This window comes from Symsagittifera roscoffensis, chromosome 4, assembly GCF_963678635.1.
Source record: "Symsagittifera roscoffensis chromosome 4, txSymRosc1.1, whole genome shotgun sequence".
NCBI classification, from domain to species: domain Eukaryota; kingdom Metazoa; phylum Xenacoelomorpha; order Acoela; family Convolutidae; genus Symsagittifera; species Symsagittifera roscoffensis.
Window position 1 is genome coordinate 33,542,230 of NC_087065.1, and position 17,309 is coordinate 33,559,538.

The window sequence follows — 17,309 nt, forward strand, 5'->3', positions numbered from 1 at the left end:
AGATTTTAAACGACAAAGTTGATATTTCGACCACAAGATATCATTTGATACAAAAAGTCCTACATCGCACCGTTCAGAACGAAATTCAAGCATAATGATAATAGTTGATGCAATTCCTTACTATGTAGGATTCAACCATGTACCTCATTGTAATGCTTGTTATGCGTACTCAACACTTTATGAAAACATCATAGCTAAATTTGAACTACCCGAAAACCTCGTTAGATATTATGGTACTAAATTATAAAAATTTTGACATTATCGCATAATGTGACCTCTATAATTTTAAGCATAAATCCAGAATATCTCATGCCCCATGGACAAGTGGTTTTGTCGAATGTATGAACCGTTCCCTACAAGAATACTTTAGCAGTTTTATCAATGGAAATGATACCAAACATACTGAATGGTCAACTGACGTAAAGCTATTCCCATTATATTATAATTCACAAACAAAAACAACCATAGGATTGTCCCCATACGAAATGGTTTTCAATCAAAAACCACGGAAATCACTATTGTTTACAGCAAACTTCTCAAAAACACACAGGTTATTGTCAACCTACAAAAGATTCAATTTGTTTTAGTCTACCACTACATACACACATTTAAGATCATTTTCAACACCCACAAATCCTAAAACTAGCCTCTGGAACCCATAGAGAATGGATTTTAAATCGAGATAGAAAACTTCTCAAAAATATCCTCTGACAAATTCTTTAGTCATTCATTATCCTTATCCGAATCAAATCAAAAACGAATAACGGAAAACACTTCCAAAGAAAAAACTAAAAAATACCCAAAAAAATTATCTCAAAAGCAAAGGATAAATCGCAACCTAGTAGCAAAAATTTTTAACACAAGAAACAAAAGAAAAGACTCAGAGGTCAACCACATAAAAACTGTATCAGTTTTATTACTAAACTAAAGTTTTTAAAAAAGAGGAATTTCAGAAACCTGTTTGATCAATTGAAAAAGGTTCCTTGTACTGGAATAATTTTTTCACAAAAAAAAACTTTCGTTTTTGAATCTTGAAACAACTAGTTCAGATACAGCCAATCACAATCGTTTCAAATATCACCAAATTCTGACACCACTTTACTTAGCCGACAAATTGTTAACTTCAAATAGATCTGAAACTATAACTAGTAGACCTCTAGGTCAAAAATAAGCAATATTCTCATATTTGACAACAACAAAAAAATTGATATAACTGTTACAACCCTCCTCTATCACTCAGTACAAAAACCAACAAAATTGTCTCAACTTACACCCCACATCATTTTCCCAAAAGGGAAGTAACGAATAAGCCTAAAGACAAAAACTGACATGATCATTTAGCCTAAAGTTGATTCATCTTCAAAAAACCCCTAAGAACCCAATAAAAAAAAACTAGGAAGCTCATTCCTAAACCTCCAGACTTTCCTTCACAAAAATCTTCCTATACTCAACCAATTGTCAAAAATCATTAAACAATCCGACCACACCAAATTTTTAACCCGAAGAACTAAAAAAAAAGTTTCGACGAAATAAATCTTTTCTTAATTGCTTTTCTCAAGGCCAGTTCAATATTTTAAGACAATCATTTCAAAAGTCCTATGATTTTGTTCAATAGTTTTAGAATTTTTTTTATCAATAACACCCTAGAAATAGCATTTCTCCTTTTTATAGTATTTGCAGCCTCTTTGTAGATTTCTACTCCCGCATAAAAACCTACTATAATTTCTCAAAAAATCTTGACCACCTCGTCAGGTACGAAACTTCAACAACCTTTTAAATTTTACGACATTTATTCAACAGAAAGACATCTTTCTTCTTTTTGTAATTTTTGTCACCTCACTAGTCTCTCTCGACCTAACCATTTGCAAATGTATAAAAAAAGTAATAACTACCTTTGCACTAGCAACAATTCTCCGCATAGTTTTTATCGAAGAATACTATAAACAACATAGATTTAATTAAGAAAAGAAAAAAATCGAAACATACAAAATAACTAATCAACAACCAAATAAACAATTCCCATTAAATACTACATCCCAATATCCCCCAACAACACCAACATCCAGTCAAACAAACCAACCCCAATCATCTACAAGTATTTCATTTTATAAAAAATCATTAAACTTTTGACGAAAGACACGCATCATTATCCGAACCTTTGATACCAGCAATTCATCAAGCACCCCTAAGTAAGCCACAATACGAATCAACGCAAAAAATTTAATCCTGACTTCAACAAGATCTTAATAGAACTAGACATTCGAGTCAAAATCAAAAATTAACACCTACAATAGATAGACAAATTATCCATCCCCGAAGAAATCCAAACTTTGCAACACCCAGCTCATTTTAAAATACATCCATGACTCTTTTCGACCCTTTGGATCTTTCTAGCAATACCATCCAAAGTACTTCCCCATCACTAAAAACAATTTTTCAACAAAATACCCCAAATAACCCGTCGGACTATTTGAGATTGACACCAAAATCTAAACGAATTCGTGAAAATCCTTTTAACCCCCCACATCAACACAACGTCTTCCAGATTGGATGATACAAGCATTCTCCCAAGGCGAACCAAAAGTAGTAAACGACCCCATAAACGTTTCATCCGATACCTCTTTATCCCTACCAGAACTTAACGCCTTACCATCAAGCCCTTCAGTAACAGGTCAAAATCCAACCACTACGTTCTCCCTGAATTTCTCTACAAACTTAGACGATCGATATCGAGAATGTTTAGCACAAATTTACCTTTATGGTTAGATTGGAACACATTTGTAGTATCTCTTCCCCTATTTGGCCAACATCTTGATAGTAGTAGACAACAAAATTGGGCACTAAACTGATTACAATACAGACACGACTTTCACAAAGATATACAAGAACATTATGAACAAATCCTCATTCAAGATAACTTAACACTAAAACTGGAGCCACTACCTAATGTCCACCGATTATAACAGCTCAGTCTTTACCCCTCCATTTATCACGACAGAACTAATTTATAAATACGATAGATATACAAAAAGACTATTGGATATATAACACTCTACATTCTATGTTCAGGTTCATCTTACACATGTATCTTTTAACACTTTTCTTTCATAAAACTGTTTCCCTACTTGTACTCTTAGAACCCACATCTCATCAAAATCTTTCTGCCCGAACAGGACCACAAGACCTCTTAGTTACTAGTTATGATTGTGAAGAAAATCAAAAGAAAACACTACAAAAATACGCAACTAATCAAGTAACACAATGTGAATCCGAACCACAAAACATAGAATCAACAAAGATAGTAGCAACAGTTTACTTGAAAGCACGAGCTACAACTCTAACGGGATATAAAGTACATTGCTCACAAGTCTCAAATGGAAGTAAAAACAGACTCGATAACGAATCTCTTTACCAAATCAACGTGGAAAGATTTTTGCATCTCAACCTTAAACATTGCAAAAAAGAAATCCAACGATTAAAAATATCCCCAAAAAAAGCCACAAATCGCAAATTATTAAACTTTGAAATTTTACCAGAATCCGCGCATCAAGCAGAACTTGAAGGATATCATGGTCATATTAAATTAGACGATAAATAGCCGTACCACGGTCAACACGGACGTTTAAGCTATGACTTACATGGTAACAAGTGGATACCACACATACGAATAAGTAGTCCTTCAAATTGTAATGCCGACACAAAGAACAAAGGCTACCAAGAATTAATGTTTTTTGATTGGAAAACCCAAATGGAGAAAGTACAATCAACACGTGACTTAAAAGACAATACTATTCAATATGAAGGAATATGATTTAATTGTAAAATTGACCAAGGATATAGCGATTCTACTACTCGCACACAATCAGCCATTGTTCGGTATCCAGAAGACACTGATAGGATTAGATCTAACAATCAAAAAATTTAAAATTATTGACGGTATTGAAAACAAACTATCACGTTTTCAAATATACCCCGAAACGGAAATTGCTTGTAAATATCCAAAACCTTTTTTCAAAACACAATACTCAAAAACTCTCGTCGAATACGAAAAAAGTTTCGGCATGAAAACAGGAAAATTATATCCCGGTAACAATTTCCAAAAACACAGGAAGTACTGGCGGAAAACTTCGCCAAGAGAATAAAGATAGCACACGATTGCAAGAACTCTCACTTACAAATAACACATACTTTGGTGCAATCCACTATGATATATATCTTGATATGAAACTAGACTATACAATAAGCAGAAACTAGACTATACAATATACAACTACGCAGGATATTTTCATCAGGTAAAAGAACAAACTTCATTGACTACGAAGGAAACAATCTCTGGTACTATACATGTACTAAAAAAGTTTCACCACTATGCGTTTTTGAAGATAAAAGATGTTATAAAAGAATCCCTATATTCTATAAAAATAAAGAATAATTTGTTGATACACTGTCACGACGTACATATTTTTGGGATAAAGCTGTCCCATGTGGATCTGAAAATAGCCACAATGTAGTAAAGCTAAATTCAAAACAATATAACTATCATTTTCTTACTCCATACCCTACTCTTATGCCATCATTTAAAAAATTTCAACAGAAAGCACAAGAGCAATTGCCCAAAACCCAATTATAGGCTTACAATTATTAGGTATTTATTCCAGATCAGACATACAACATCACATTCGAACACAGCAATTTCAAGATTTTCGTAGTTATTTGGACACAATTCAAAGACAATCAAATTAATTGTTCAAAACCTGCAAAAATTTGCTGAAACCGCAGATTTCTCAGATACTTACGCACAAGATTATAGCGGAAGTTTTAAAGTTTTATATATCTTAAAGGTGAAAAGTACCGTTCAAAAGATATTTCACCAATTAATATCTTCAGTTTGTTTTGTAAATCTAAAAAACGAACTCCTAATTTTTCTAGGATGGCCCCACTACATACTAGAGAAATTGACTACATTATATCCTATGTTTACCTTTTTCGGATTCCTCTTCTCACAATTGAAAGGAATCTACAAGACATGCGCATTACATACACAAGTAAATAAACAAGCAATTGTAGCACGCATATTATTTGCAGGATTTTTTGGAATATTTTCTACTTCAATAAACAAAACTCTCCTCGACGCTCAGATTAGCGAATACAATAGGAAACTATCTACAACACCAAACTCATGTGATACTTTACAAGACAATATACATCCAATACCTACCGCACCACCACAATCACATCACCTACATCACCCCTTATTTTTAGTACTACGAATATATAGAAACATATTAGCAATAACAGCACAAACTTTTCAAGGTTATGGCTACCCACAGAGCCCAGTACCTCATAAAGCACTCCAACAGTCAACCATTGATGACACATATGAGCAAATTGTAGAACAACCACACACAACAAATTTTCACTCTCAAAACAACCTTCTTTCTAGCACACGATGCGCCGTCAGATTGGATCCCTCAACCGTTCCCTTTCCTATCCATCCAAGCTTCAACGCCAATCCTCTCGCATTTCCCTTTCAGACCTGACCTCTTCCCCCCTATCAACCTGTTGAACTAACTCGCCACGAACAGATTCAGATGATTCAACACAAACTATTTTCAACACTAACTCTAACTTTAACAACTCCGATATAGAAACTCCTGATGAATTCCTAGACTCAGAATCTAGCCCATCTACCTTTTCACAGGCACCTCTCCACCAAACCCTTACTTGCTAACTTCCAAATGAATCCCCTCCAGCCCCCTCTTCCTATACTGACGCCACTCCCATTCTTCCCCAATGACCAGCGATCAACCCGACCCACCTAGCCCCATGACAGATAACCAGCTAGAGCATGAGTTAGACAACTTGATAACAACTACAACAACACATTCATAACTCAAATGTTCTAACACTTCACCAACTAACACATTCAAACTCATCATCAGAATCCTCAATCCAAGCAGCAAACGCAGAACCTGCACAAGCCCATAAAGTTTTTAAACGAAAACACTCCAAAACCACACCACAACTCCTGATCAGGTTTTAAAGTATGATAGATGAAACTTTTTTTAAAAAACAACCAGAATAAAAACATAGAAAAACTGTTATTAAGGAATCGTTTGGCCATCTTTTAGCTGAGAACCTAGCTTTTTAACAAATACTTTTAGTTTCAATCAAAGTTTCAAACTGATTGTGCTATTTAAGGAAAATTTTTGGCACTAAGTGCACTTTTCTGTCGCCTTCTAATTAAGTTGCCAAACGGCGCCCTCTTTTTCTCGCTTGAAAACTAAAACATGCAACTTTTATGTCCTGTGACCGTATAAATTGATCATGCGCCGGACAACGTTAAAAAACTCAAAAACTCAAATTGTCATTTAAGTTACGGAGAAAATGGCAAACAGCAACAAAAAACGTGCATCTTTGTATAAAATTCAATTGAAAAATATATTTTTTTATAATTAAGACCGATACTCAATGTTACTTAATTTTGAGCACTAAAAGTCAGGTTTGTTTAAATTCAGTTTGATAATGCTTGTTATCAAACAAAAAATCATTGTTGACATTTCTGAAATATCATATTGAAGAGTTTAAAGAGTTATCAATTATCGTTTGGTCAACTATCAAATATCAAATGACTAGTTTTGGTTTTCCCCATTTAAGACGCCGTGCTATGTTCTAACTAAACCTAATTTTTTCGATTTGAAAATGAAATTTTAAAAAGATGGGAAGTATATTCTATAGAGGACTATGATGGAAAAAAGCTAGTGGCTATGACGGAATGTTTTTACTGAAAAAAAGATAGATAAAATGAACTTGAATCACTGGTAAAAAACGGAATTCGAATAAACACCGTAAAATTGTGACAAAATTACCTTATTCTCATTTTGGATTAAAGTCATTTCAACCGACACTATTAAAGTCATTGGTAAAAAACGGAATTCGAATAAACACCGTAAAATTGTGACAAAATTACCTTATTCTCATTTTGGATTAAAGTCATTTCAACCGACACTATTAAAGTCATTGGTAAAAAACGGAATTCGAATAAACACCGTAAAATTGTGACAAAATTACCTTATTCTCATTTTGGATTAAAGTCATTTCAACCGACACTATTAAAGTCATTGGTAAAAAACGGAATTCGAATAAACACCGTAAAATTGTGACAAAATTACCTTATTCTCATTTTGGATTAAAGTCATTTCAACCGACACTATTAAAGTCATTGGTAAAAAACGGAATTCGAATAAACACCGTAAAATTGTGACAAAATTACCTTATTCTCATTTTGGATTAAAGTCATTTCAACCGACACTACTGATAATGCTTGAATTGGTAAAATGAATGTCGATTACAGTTTTTTTGACAATTATTCATTTTTTTAGCTACAAAAATTTCAAAAGCAGTTATGACTATCAGTAGACACCCCTAATGCATTATTGAAATCCTCTAAAAATAGGCCCGTACAAAGGTACATTAATGAAATTTGCCCAGATTTTGAGACTAATCTAGATTTAAGGTAGGTTATAGTTTTTCACAGACGAAGTGGAGCTTCGCACCATTTGCAATGCAACAAAAACATTCTTCTTACGTTGTCTCCAATTGAATTCAATTTAAAAAAAACTGTGGCGTAAAAAGGTTGCCAGCGTTAAATTAGAATAAACTGGGCAGACAAATTGCGCGTAGACACCCGTTGAGCCGGGAAAGATTTTGCATATTTTACTTACAGAGCAAGCATGCAATATAGCAGCTAGATAGCGAGCACGCATGAGCCCTATATAGTTGATTGAACAGCGAGTTACCATTTCTAACTTTGACCATTCGCTCAACAGTTTTTACGGGACGTCAAGTGTCTGGTTGCAATTCCCTTTCTTATTCCAGTAACGAAATTTAAGAATCGAAAAAGTATCACATAACTGTCCGCAATGCTTTTCTGATTAAAAGACAGGTGGAAAAAATTACAGCCATACAAGCAGAAACATTTTTGCCTAGCAAGTTTGCCTAGCCGTCTAAGCAAAAACAATAAAATTTCAATTTGCGGTGGAAATTTTGAAAAACTACACAAATTTTTTAAAATTAGTTTCAAGTTTTTTTGTGCGTGGTGTGATGAAAAGATCTGAACTGAAGACTAAATTTTACTTTCTGAGTGAAATAGGCATAGTTGAAAACTGTCCTCTTCTTGCAGTGTGAAAAAACCCAAAAAAATTAATTAAAAAATATCATTTCTTTGGCAGACATTTTTTGAAGTTTTTAATTCCCAATGTGGCGCTAAAAAACTTTGAAAATGCAAATTAGTGTTAATTTTTCAAAGCTCGAAAAAAATCATCCTTTTTTTACCACTAAACTCCAATTATTCTTCATTAATAATAGTGCTCGGTCGCTTTATTCGAAAAAAAAATCAAAAAAAATTTCAACTAAATTCTATCGACACTAAAAAAAATTATGGCATTTTTTAAATACGGTTCGAATCACGACTGAAAGAGCTATCATATGATATTTCACTCATCAATCAACCCAATCCAATGAATAATTGTGGTAGCTGATTTTGCGTGAAAAAAAAAGAACAACCTTTATGCATACCCGAATACAAAGTTCCTCCTAAATTTCAATGGTCGCAACAATAATTATTTCAACTTACCAGAAATAATTAGATCGATAAAACATAGAAGCGGTAAAACATAGATATATAGAAGCTGATTTACTAATCTTCTATTCAACTGTTGGCTTACGCCTTGTTTTACCGCCAACCTGTGATAAATCCAAGGCGTAGTTTTGCACAAAAAATTAGGGGAGATAAAATTTTCAAACACCGTGAAAGTTTCTGATGCTTCAAATTTTTATTTTGTTGAGTAATCAAAAAATTTTGGTGAGCAAAGCTCTAAACAATTTTCAAATTGATTCTAACCCTCTAAGCGCCAACTTTGTTCCGTGAAACCATTAAAGGGAGTTTAATGGGTTTTTTAACGCTTTCTTTCATCATTTTTCAACACATAGGCGAAGCGAAGCAATACAATGAAATCATTGCCATACAAGATATTAAATTAAATTGCAAAATTATATTGAAAAAAGTGAAAAAATGTCGATTAAAATTTCTTACCTTTGTCTCAGCTGATGTTCCGAGAATCAATGACTGAGTGCCAACTAAGACGGCAGCATTTTTGTCGACTATGAATCAAACTGCGACCAAAAACGAAAGTGTAGGCTTGAAAATTCAGAGCTATCAAAATTTAACACTCAAAATTTTACTACCAACTCTTCCTGAAAAACGCAAAAAAATCCCCTTTGAATCCACGCAATACTGGTTGACTAGCCAATGTAACAAAATTGACCACGTTTAACCAAAAAATTGTTCAAAACCAGAATTGGTAAATTTACCAACTAGAGACCTACTTTCAATTATTGTAAAAACTGTTTGAACAAAAAAAACAATCATGGGAAAGAAACTGCTTGGAAAGCGAACCATATAATATAATTTGCAATTGAACAAAAAACGAGATATAATCAGAGGAAAATTAGGACCGAAACCCGAAATTCGAAAAAATCAACACTTTTTTAATAAACATATTTAAAAAGGTAATTACTACCTGAAATGTCGAAAAAAAATATTTAATTAAACTTCAAGAACTTTGAGTTTGTCGGCTTGTACGTTGTAAGAAATACGTGCAGTGAAGGCAGTATGTTTTACGGGCAAAATATGTAAAAAAATTGTTTACGGGAAAAATCTAGTTCCCTATTACAAGCCACTCGCTCTCGCAATTACAGTGTCCCAATAACAATTTCCTGACTTTGAAAGTCATTACAAAAAACCTGTCATTGTTTTTGTTAGGTTTTTTTTCCTGTTGTTTCAAGTTCAGTTTTTCCTTTTTTTTGGTATTTGCATATACTGTAGTCCGAATGAGAGAGAGCTACCAATTGTTGCTACGGAAAAACTAAAGTTTTGTCAGCTGCCATTAGTTAACTAAGTGAATTTATCGTTAAATGGTTATTTTGAAACAACATTTCACCGTTGTTTAAATTCAAGGTAATATAAATTCGTATACACTCAAAAAAGACAAAAGTACAAACTAAACTGCTCGTATCAAGGCAAAAACCTGAATATTCTGAATTGCTCCTTATAAAATTTAAAAAAATTGATGGTCAGTTGATAATGTTGAACAATAGACAACTGCATTGACGCGTGTCGAAAACAACAAAAAAGACTGGCTGAAAAATCATTCTAAACTGAATTAATGTAAGCTAATTGTTCCAGTTAACCCGGTAATAAATGAAAACATATGAATTGAACATTTACCCCACATGCATGTTGAATGGCTTGTTCATATGTTTTTCATCTGATAACGCGTTATTTGGGCCAATTAGCTTGCATTTCTTCGTTGCTTTTGATACGCGTCAAATCCGATCTGGTAGAAAAAACGCTGATTATTCCTCCCAAATTGGCTATTTTCAGTAACTTTGCAGAAAATTACCCAACGTGAAATAGTTTTTTGCTTTTCACTCAAGATATCTTTTACTTTTAAGTTTCGAATTTGTCAGCGTAGTGGACTCAATTTGCGTTTGATTCTTTTTTTGAAATTTGATTACTCTTCTTTTTTTGAACAGAGACCCTTGAAGTCGGTTGTTGTGGTGTAAAATTTAAATCTTGAAACTTAACCACTCAAATTTTTTATGACAAATTTTTGTGGCAGTTTTTGACTCAATGGGTGTCTACCCCTATGTTGTCAACTTAGTCCTCCCCTGATAAATACATATACTTACCAAGCCAACAGATAGATAGAAAAAAAACCAATAAACGCAAGGAAACAGAAAAATCTTATGTTTTATTTTTCAAAATCTCACTTTCTGAAAGTCACACTCAAAGCCGAAAAAGCAATTTAAAAAAAACATATTTGAACCAATAATTACTATCTGAAATAATCTAAAAAATATATTTAATTAAATTTTGAAAAGTTTGAGCATGTCAGCTTGTAATTTGTAAGAAATACGTGCAGTGAAGACAGTATGTTTTACGGGCAACATATTTAGAACATGTTTACGGGAAAAATCTAGTTCCCAATTACAATTCACTTGCTCTCGCAATCAAAAAAAAAAATCGCGCCTTCATCAGTAAAGTTTTGATGAACACTGGCTGTGAAAACTTATGGAAATAGTAAAAAAAAAAAACGAAAGGAATCATAGTTTTTTGCTAAGATTTAATCAACCAAGTATGATTTTTAGCGTTTTGTTTTCAAGTGCACACTTCGCTTCGTTCACATTTTTTGAAAGCGCATGCATAGACTAAAACAGCAAATTTGACATTCTTATTTAAACATGCGTTTTTATTATGAATTGGTTGCTTTTTGGAAAACAATGTTCTGTCTTTGAAAGTCATTCCAAAAAACTTGTCATAGTTTTTGTAAGATTTTTCTTATGTTGTTTCAAGCTGAGTTTTTTCTATTTTAAATATTTGCTAATACTGTAGTCTGAATTAGAGAGCATCTAATTGTTGCTAATGAAAAATTAAATTTTTGTTAGCTGCCACTAGTTAACCATGTGAATTTATCCTTAAATGGTTATTTGGAAACCACATTTCAGCGTTGCTTGAATCCAGGGTAAAATAAATTTGTGCACACTTAAAAAAAAACCAAACCAAAATGCTTGTATCAAGGCAAAATCGGAAATTTATGAATGCTCTATAAAGAGTCTATAAAAACATGATCAATTGATAATGTTGAACAAAAGACAATTGCATTGACTTGTGTAAAAAGCATCAAAAAAGACCGGCTCAAAAGTCATTACCAACTGAAATAATGCAAGCTAGTGTGACCAAATAACGCGTTGTAAGATGAAAAACACTTAACTTATTTATTCAAAATGCTCGTGGGGGAAATAATCTTGTAATTTGTTTTGCATCTAGTAAGCGATAGTTAGACGAATTAGCTTGCATTAGTTCAGTTTGGAATGATTTATCAGCCAGCCTTCTTCTTTGCTTTCGACACGCGTCAATAGCAATCTGGTAGAAAAACGCTAATTGATCCTCCCAAATTCGCTAATTTCAATAACTTTGCAGAAATTGACCAGACGTGATATAGTTTTTTTTTGCTCAAGATATTTTTTGCTTTTAAGTCTCGAAATTGTCAGCGCAGTGGACTCAATTTGCTTTTGATCTTTTTTTTTTAATTTTATTTACTCTTCTTTTTTGAACAGAGACCCTTGAAGTCGATTGCTGTGGTGTAAAATTTAAATCTTGAATCTTAACTACTCAAACTTTTTATGACAAAATTTTGAGGCAGTTTTTGACTCAATGGGTGTCTACCCTTGTGTTGTCAACTTAGTCTTCCCCTGATAAATTCATATACTTACCGTAGCCAATAAATAGATAGATGGAAAAAAGAGCCAATAAACGAAAGGAAACAGAAAAGTATTATTGTTTTATTTTTCTAGATCTCACTTTCTGAAATTCACACTCAAACCCGAAAAAGAAAATTAATAAAAACATTTGAACCAATAATTACTGCCTGAAATAATCTAAAAATAATATTTAATTAAATTTTGAAGAGTTTGAGCATGTCAGCTTGTACGTTGTAAGAAACACGTGCAGTGAATACAGTATGTTTACGGGAAACATATTTAGGAAAATTTGTTTACGGGAAAAATCTAGTTCCCAATTAAAAGTCACTTGCTCTCGCAATCAAAAAAAATTAAAAAAATCCTCGCGCATTTATCAATAAATTTTTGACGAACATTTGCTGTGAAAACTTATGAAAATAGTACAAAAAAAAACGAAAGGAATCATAATTTTTTGGTAAGATTTTATCAACCAAGTTTTCAAGTGCACACTTCGCTTCGTTCACATTTTTTGAACGCGCATGCATAGACTAAAACAGCCAATTCGACGTTCTTATTTTAACATGCGTTTTAATTATGAATTGGTTGCTTTTCGAAAACCACTGTCCTGTCTTTGAAAGTCATTCCAAAAAACTTGTCATAGTTCTTGTTAGATTTTTCTATATGTTGTTTCAAGCTCAGTTTTTTTTCTATTTTAGATATTTGCTAATACTGTAGTCTGAATTAGAGAGCATCTAATTGTTGCTACTGAAAAATTAAATTTTTGTTAGCTGCCACTAGTTAACCACGTGAACTTATCATTAAATGGTTACTTAACAATAAATTCTGCCACTATAAATTACTTCCACTATTTAATCATGTGAATTTATTGTTATATGATGATTTGATTAACCAAGTATGGATTTTAGCGTTTTTGTTTTCATTTGCACACTGCGTTAGCTTTTTTGGAAAGCGGATTCCTAGAATAAAACAGCAAATTTGATATTCTTTTTTAAATATGCGTTTTGAATATGAATTGGCTGCTTTTTGAAAAACAATATCCTGTCTTTGGAAGTCATTCCCAAAAACCTGTCATTCTTTTGGTTAGATTTTTCATTATGTTGTTTCAAGCTCAGTTTTTTCTATTTTAGATGTTTGCTTATACTGTAGTCTTAATGAAAGAGCATCCAATTGTTGCTATTGAAAAATTAAACTTTTGTTAGCTGCCACTAGTTAACCATGTGAATTTATCGTTAAATTGTTATTTTTAAACCACATTTCAGCGTTGCTTGAATCCAGGGTAAACTAAATTTTTGCACACTCAAAAAAAGACAAAAATACAAACTAAAATGCTTGTATCAAGGCAAATTCTGCAAATTATGAATGCTCTATAAAAAGTCTATAAAAACTTGATCAATTGACAATTGCATTGACTTGTGTTGAAAGCATCGAAAAAGACCTGCTCAAAAGTCATTACCAACTGAAATAATGCAAGCTAGCTGGACCAAATAACGCGATATAAGATGAAAAACACAAGTTATTTTTTCAAAATGCTCGTGGGGAAATACAAGACAATTGCATTGACTTGTGTTGAAAGCATCGAAAAAGACCGGCTCAAAAGTCATTACCAACTGAAATAATGCAAACTAGCTGGACCAAATAACGCGATATAAGATGAAAAACACAAGTTATTTTTTCAAAATGCTCGTGGGGAAATAATCTAGTCATTTGTTTTGCGTCTATTAAGCGTTAGTTAGACCAATTAGCTTGCATTAGTTGTTTGGAATGATTTTTCAGCCGGCCTTCTTCGTTGCTTTTGACACGCATCAATAGCAATCTGGTAAAAAAACCCTAATCAGTCCTCCCAAATTCGCTATTTTCAATGACTTTGCAGAAATTGACCAATTATGATAAAGTTCCTTTTTTGACTCAAGATATTTTTTCCTTTTAAGTCTCGAAATTGTCAGCGTTTGATTCTTTTTTTTTGAATTTTAATGACTATTATTTTTTTTGAACAGAAACAGTTGAAGTCGGTTGTTGTGGTGTAAAACTTAAACCTTGAATCTTAGCCACTATTTTTTGTGGCAGATTTCGGCTCAATGGGTGTCTACCCTTGTAGTATCAATTTGCTCGTCCCATGATAAACACATATACTTTCTCTAGCCACTAGACAGATTAAAAGAGCCAATAAACGCAATGAAACAATTCACTTTTACCAGTCGTCCCATGATAAAAAACATACTTACCATAGCCAACAGACAGAACAGATAGCCAATGAACGCAAAAAAAGGACAAAAATATTAGTGTTTTCTTTTCTCTATCTAAAACTCACAATTCCTAAAGCTCTTTGAATTTCTTGAACAAAATTTATTTGGTAAATTTTTGATTAAAATAACTCAATTAGAGGTTACTTTTATTTTTTCATTCCGCTGGGAAACCTGAATACGAAAATCTTTTCTGAAAACTAGAAGTTGATCGCGTTTTTCGTGACGTTACACTTTTGCAGTTCAATATTGGAGTTTGCAATCTTTTTATACAGAGGCGAAGCTGCGGTTTGCAAACACTTGCGAGAACACGACCGAAAAGCAGCTCTATCAAGTGAGATAAAAAAAGTAGAAAAAAGCCTCGAACTAGCAAAAACTCGGCTACGTGTAGGATTCGAATTTGCGAACTACTGCAATCAAGAGATCTTGAGTCTCACGCACTATCCACTTAGCCACACAAGCTTAACAACCGACAATTACTAGTCACGAATAACGCAGCTACAAATGCTATGAACTTGCCAGTTCATTTCAGCAAAAGTAGCACGAAAAGCAAATGGACTCACTTTTGCATCTAATAATTTGAAGTAGAACAATCTGACATCCACACTAATTTTGCATGCTACAAATCGCAAAGCATAAATCCACCTTATGCATTTCAAAAAATTGCCGGATATATTGAGGTAGAAAACTTCAGAATTCGAGTTTTCATTATTGTTATGTTGCTGGAAACAAATTATTTTTTTTCGGTTCATTTGATGAATTGAAAATGCATCTACTGTGTTAACTTATTACTATTCGAATGTCAAAGCACATTCTATCAAAAAGCTGTAAAGGTAACCCACCATAAAGATGCCGCACCAATATTCGAGACTTACGTTGAAACAAAGAAGGTTTGCACTAATACACTAGCTTCGCAAGTGAACTAAATGAAATTAACTCAATCTAATAAGCAATCAAAACTCAAATCCCAAAGAATATTTGAGCTTGAGAAAACTTTTTTCGAAAAAAAATAATAACGCAAGTTTTACGAGTCATAACCAATTCATCGTATCTTGAGACTTATTTAATGCTTGTGTCTGATATTCAAAATTTTATTTAAGAAAAGTTAATGTTCTAACTCATTAGTAATTTCAGACTTATTTCCCAATTGCTAGCTTGCAGATGTTACACTTGAGTAGTATCGCAATTGAATCCAAGCTCTCCTTTGCCTGTGATAACTTCAAGTCGGTATAGGGAACCAATCGCATGGTAAATGCGGCTTACCTCTATTCAACTTGGAACAATTTGGAGCGCAGGATAATTTACCATGGACAATAAATTCGCGTAACACTTTCAGCACAATTGACACCTTGACAGCGCCCTTCGATTAGTCCAGATCATGTCCAACTTGACAATTTTTCAAGCCAATAAATTGTATTTAAAAAATTGTCACTTAAAATATTTTTTTTTCTAAATTTGAACTCAGCGAGTTGGCATGATAATAGAGTATAACAAATTTTTAAGAAAAAACTATTGTTTCGATCGCCAAAATTAGTCTGAATAATCAACATTACCCCAAACAAACGATTCCGTTACTTCTTAAAAAGTCGGATGAATAAGTTTGTTTATGCACCAGTGGATTTAGAGGTGGGGGCGGACGCCCGCTCCCCTCAGGGATTCGACCACCTGCTGACTCAAACGTTCCCCTTTGTACTATTTTGAGATATCCATTTCTGGCTGACTGACTTGAAAATTTTTAAAGGCGCCTTTAGCGCCATTCTATACTAATTTTGAGGCCGGGACGCGCGCAAAAAAACGCGATGCTTTGGTCGAAATTTTCCAAAAACGCTTTTTTGGTATTTTTTTTTTACAAAAATTTGCCTGCGGCGCAGAAAATTTGGTCAAATTGCGGTCTTTATAGTGATTTGGAAAGCTCAGAAAATAAATTTGGTCGACCTAAAAAAGGTCGCCAAAACTTAAAATTTCTTGAAAGTCCGCCCTCTCGAGAAATTCCTAGATCCGCGCCTGTGTTTGAATAATTTACTAAATAGCATACCAGTTATTTGCATCAGCACTTATTTAACCGAGGGAACATCGTAAGGCATTGTTGCCTGCCGTGTTGTCTTTTTGGGCTGGCGACTTATGAAGTTAATGTGAAACAAAAGTTTCAAGCAGCCAAAATACAAAATTGAACAGGAAACAATTTAAGACTGATTTCTCCTAATGAACGGGCAAACGAAAACATCAACTTAGTGAAATGCAATCTGTTCAATAACATTTCAAATATCTCCATTGTCATATAATGTTTTTTTTTCGCGAATATCTGAATACAAAAGTAACTGAGAATCTCAAATAGTACTCAATACTTGAAGCCATCAGCACTTCAACTATACTTTTCAAAAAAATGCGACAAATAGATTAATTTAGTGATAATTAATTGATCTAAATTTCCACGGGAATGGATAGGATAATCTAAATTGCAGAACACATTCAATCTAGTTCAGCCGTACAAAACAGTACAATCTATCTCTATAATATTATTACTTCGAAAGTCAATTATTGAGCACCGAAACTTATATTGGACTAACTTATATTATCGTGTTTGTCAATAGTATGCTATTTGCGGGGTGTGTTGATTGAATGTCGAACTGTCTCTGTCTATCTACTCTATCAATATTGTATCCTTTGGCAGAGGATGCATATTACCTGCAAACAAAAATAGACATAGTTACAAACCTCCAAATGGTTAGAAAAACTTCCAACTTA

At 33.2% G+C, this 17,309-nt stretch overlaps 1 protein-coding gene across 1 annotated transcript in view; it reads right to left on the reverse strand.

The window, feature by feature from the left end:
• Window positions 1-16,955: 16,955 nt before the first annotated feature.
• The window catches only part of LOC134845252 (uncharacterized), a 111,921-nt gene continuing 111,567 nt past the window's right edge, over window positions 16,956-17,309 (reverse strand). Inside the window, exon 14 of the mRNA XM_063862180.1 lies at window positions 16,956-17,249. Within this exon, the coding sequence (XP_063718250.1) occupies window positions 17,206-17,249 (44 nt within the window). The 3' untranslated portion in view covers window positions 16,956-17,205. The remainder of the gene's footprint in view (window positions 17,250-17,309) is intronic.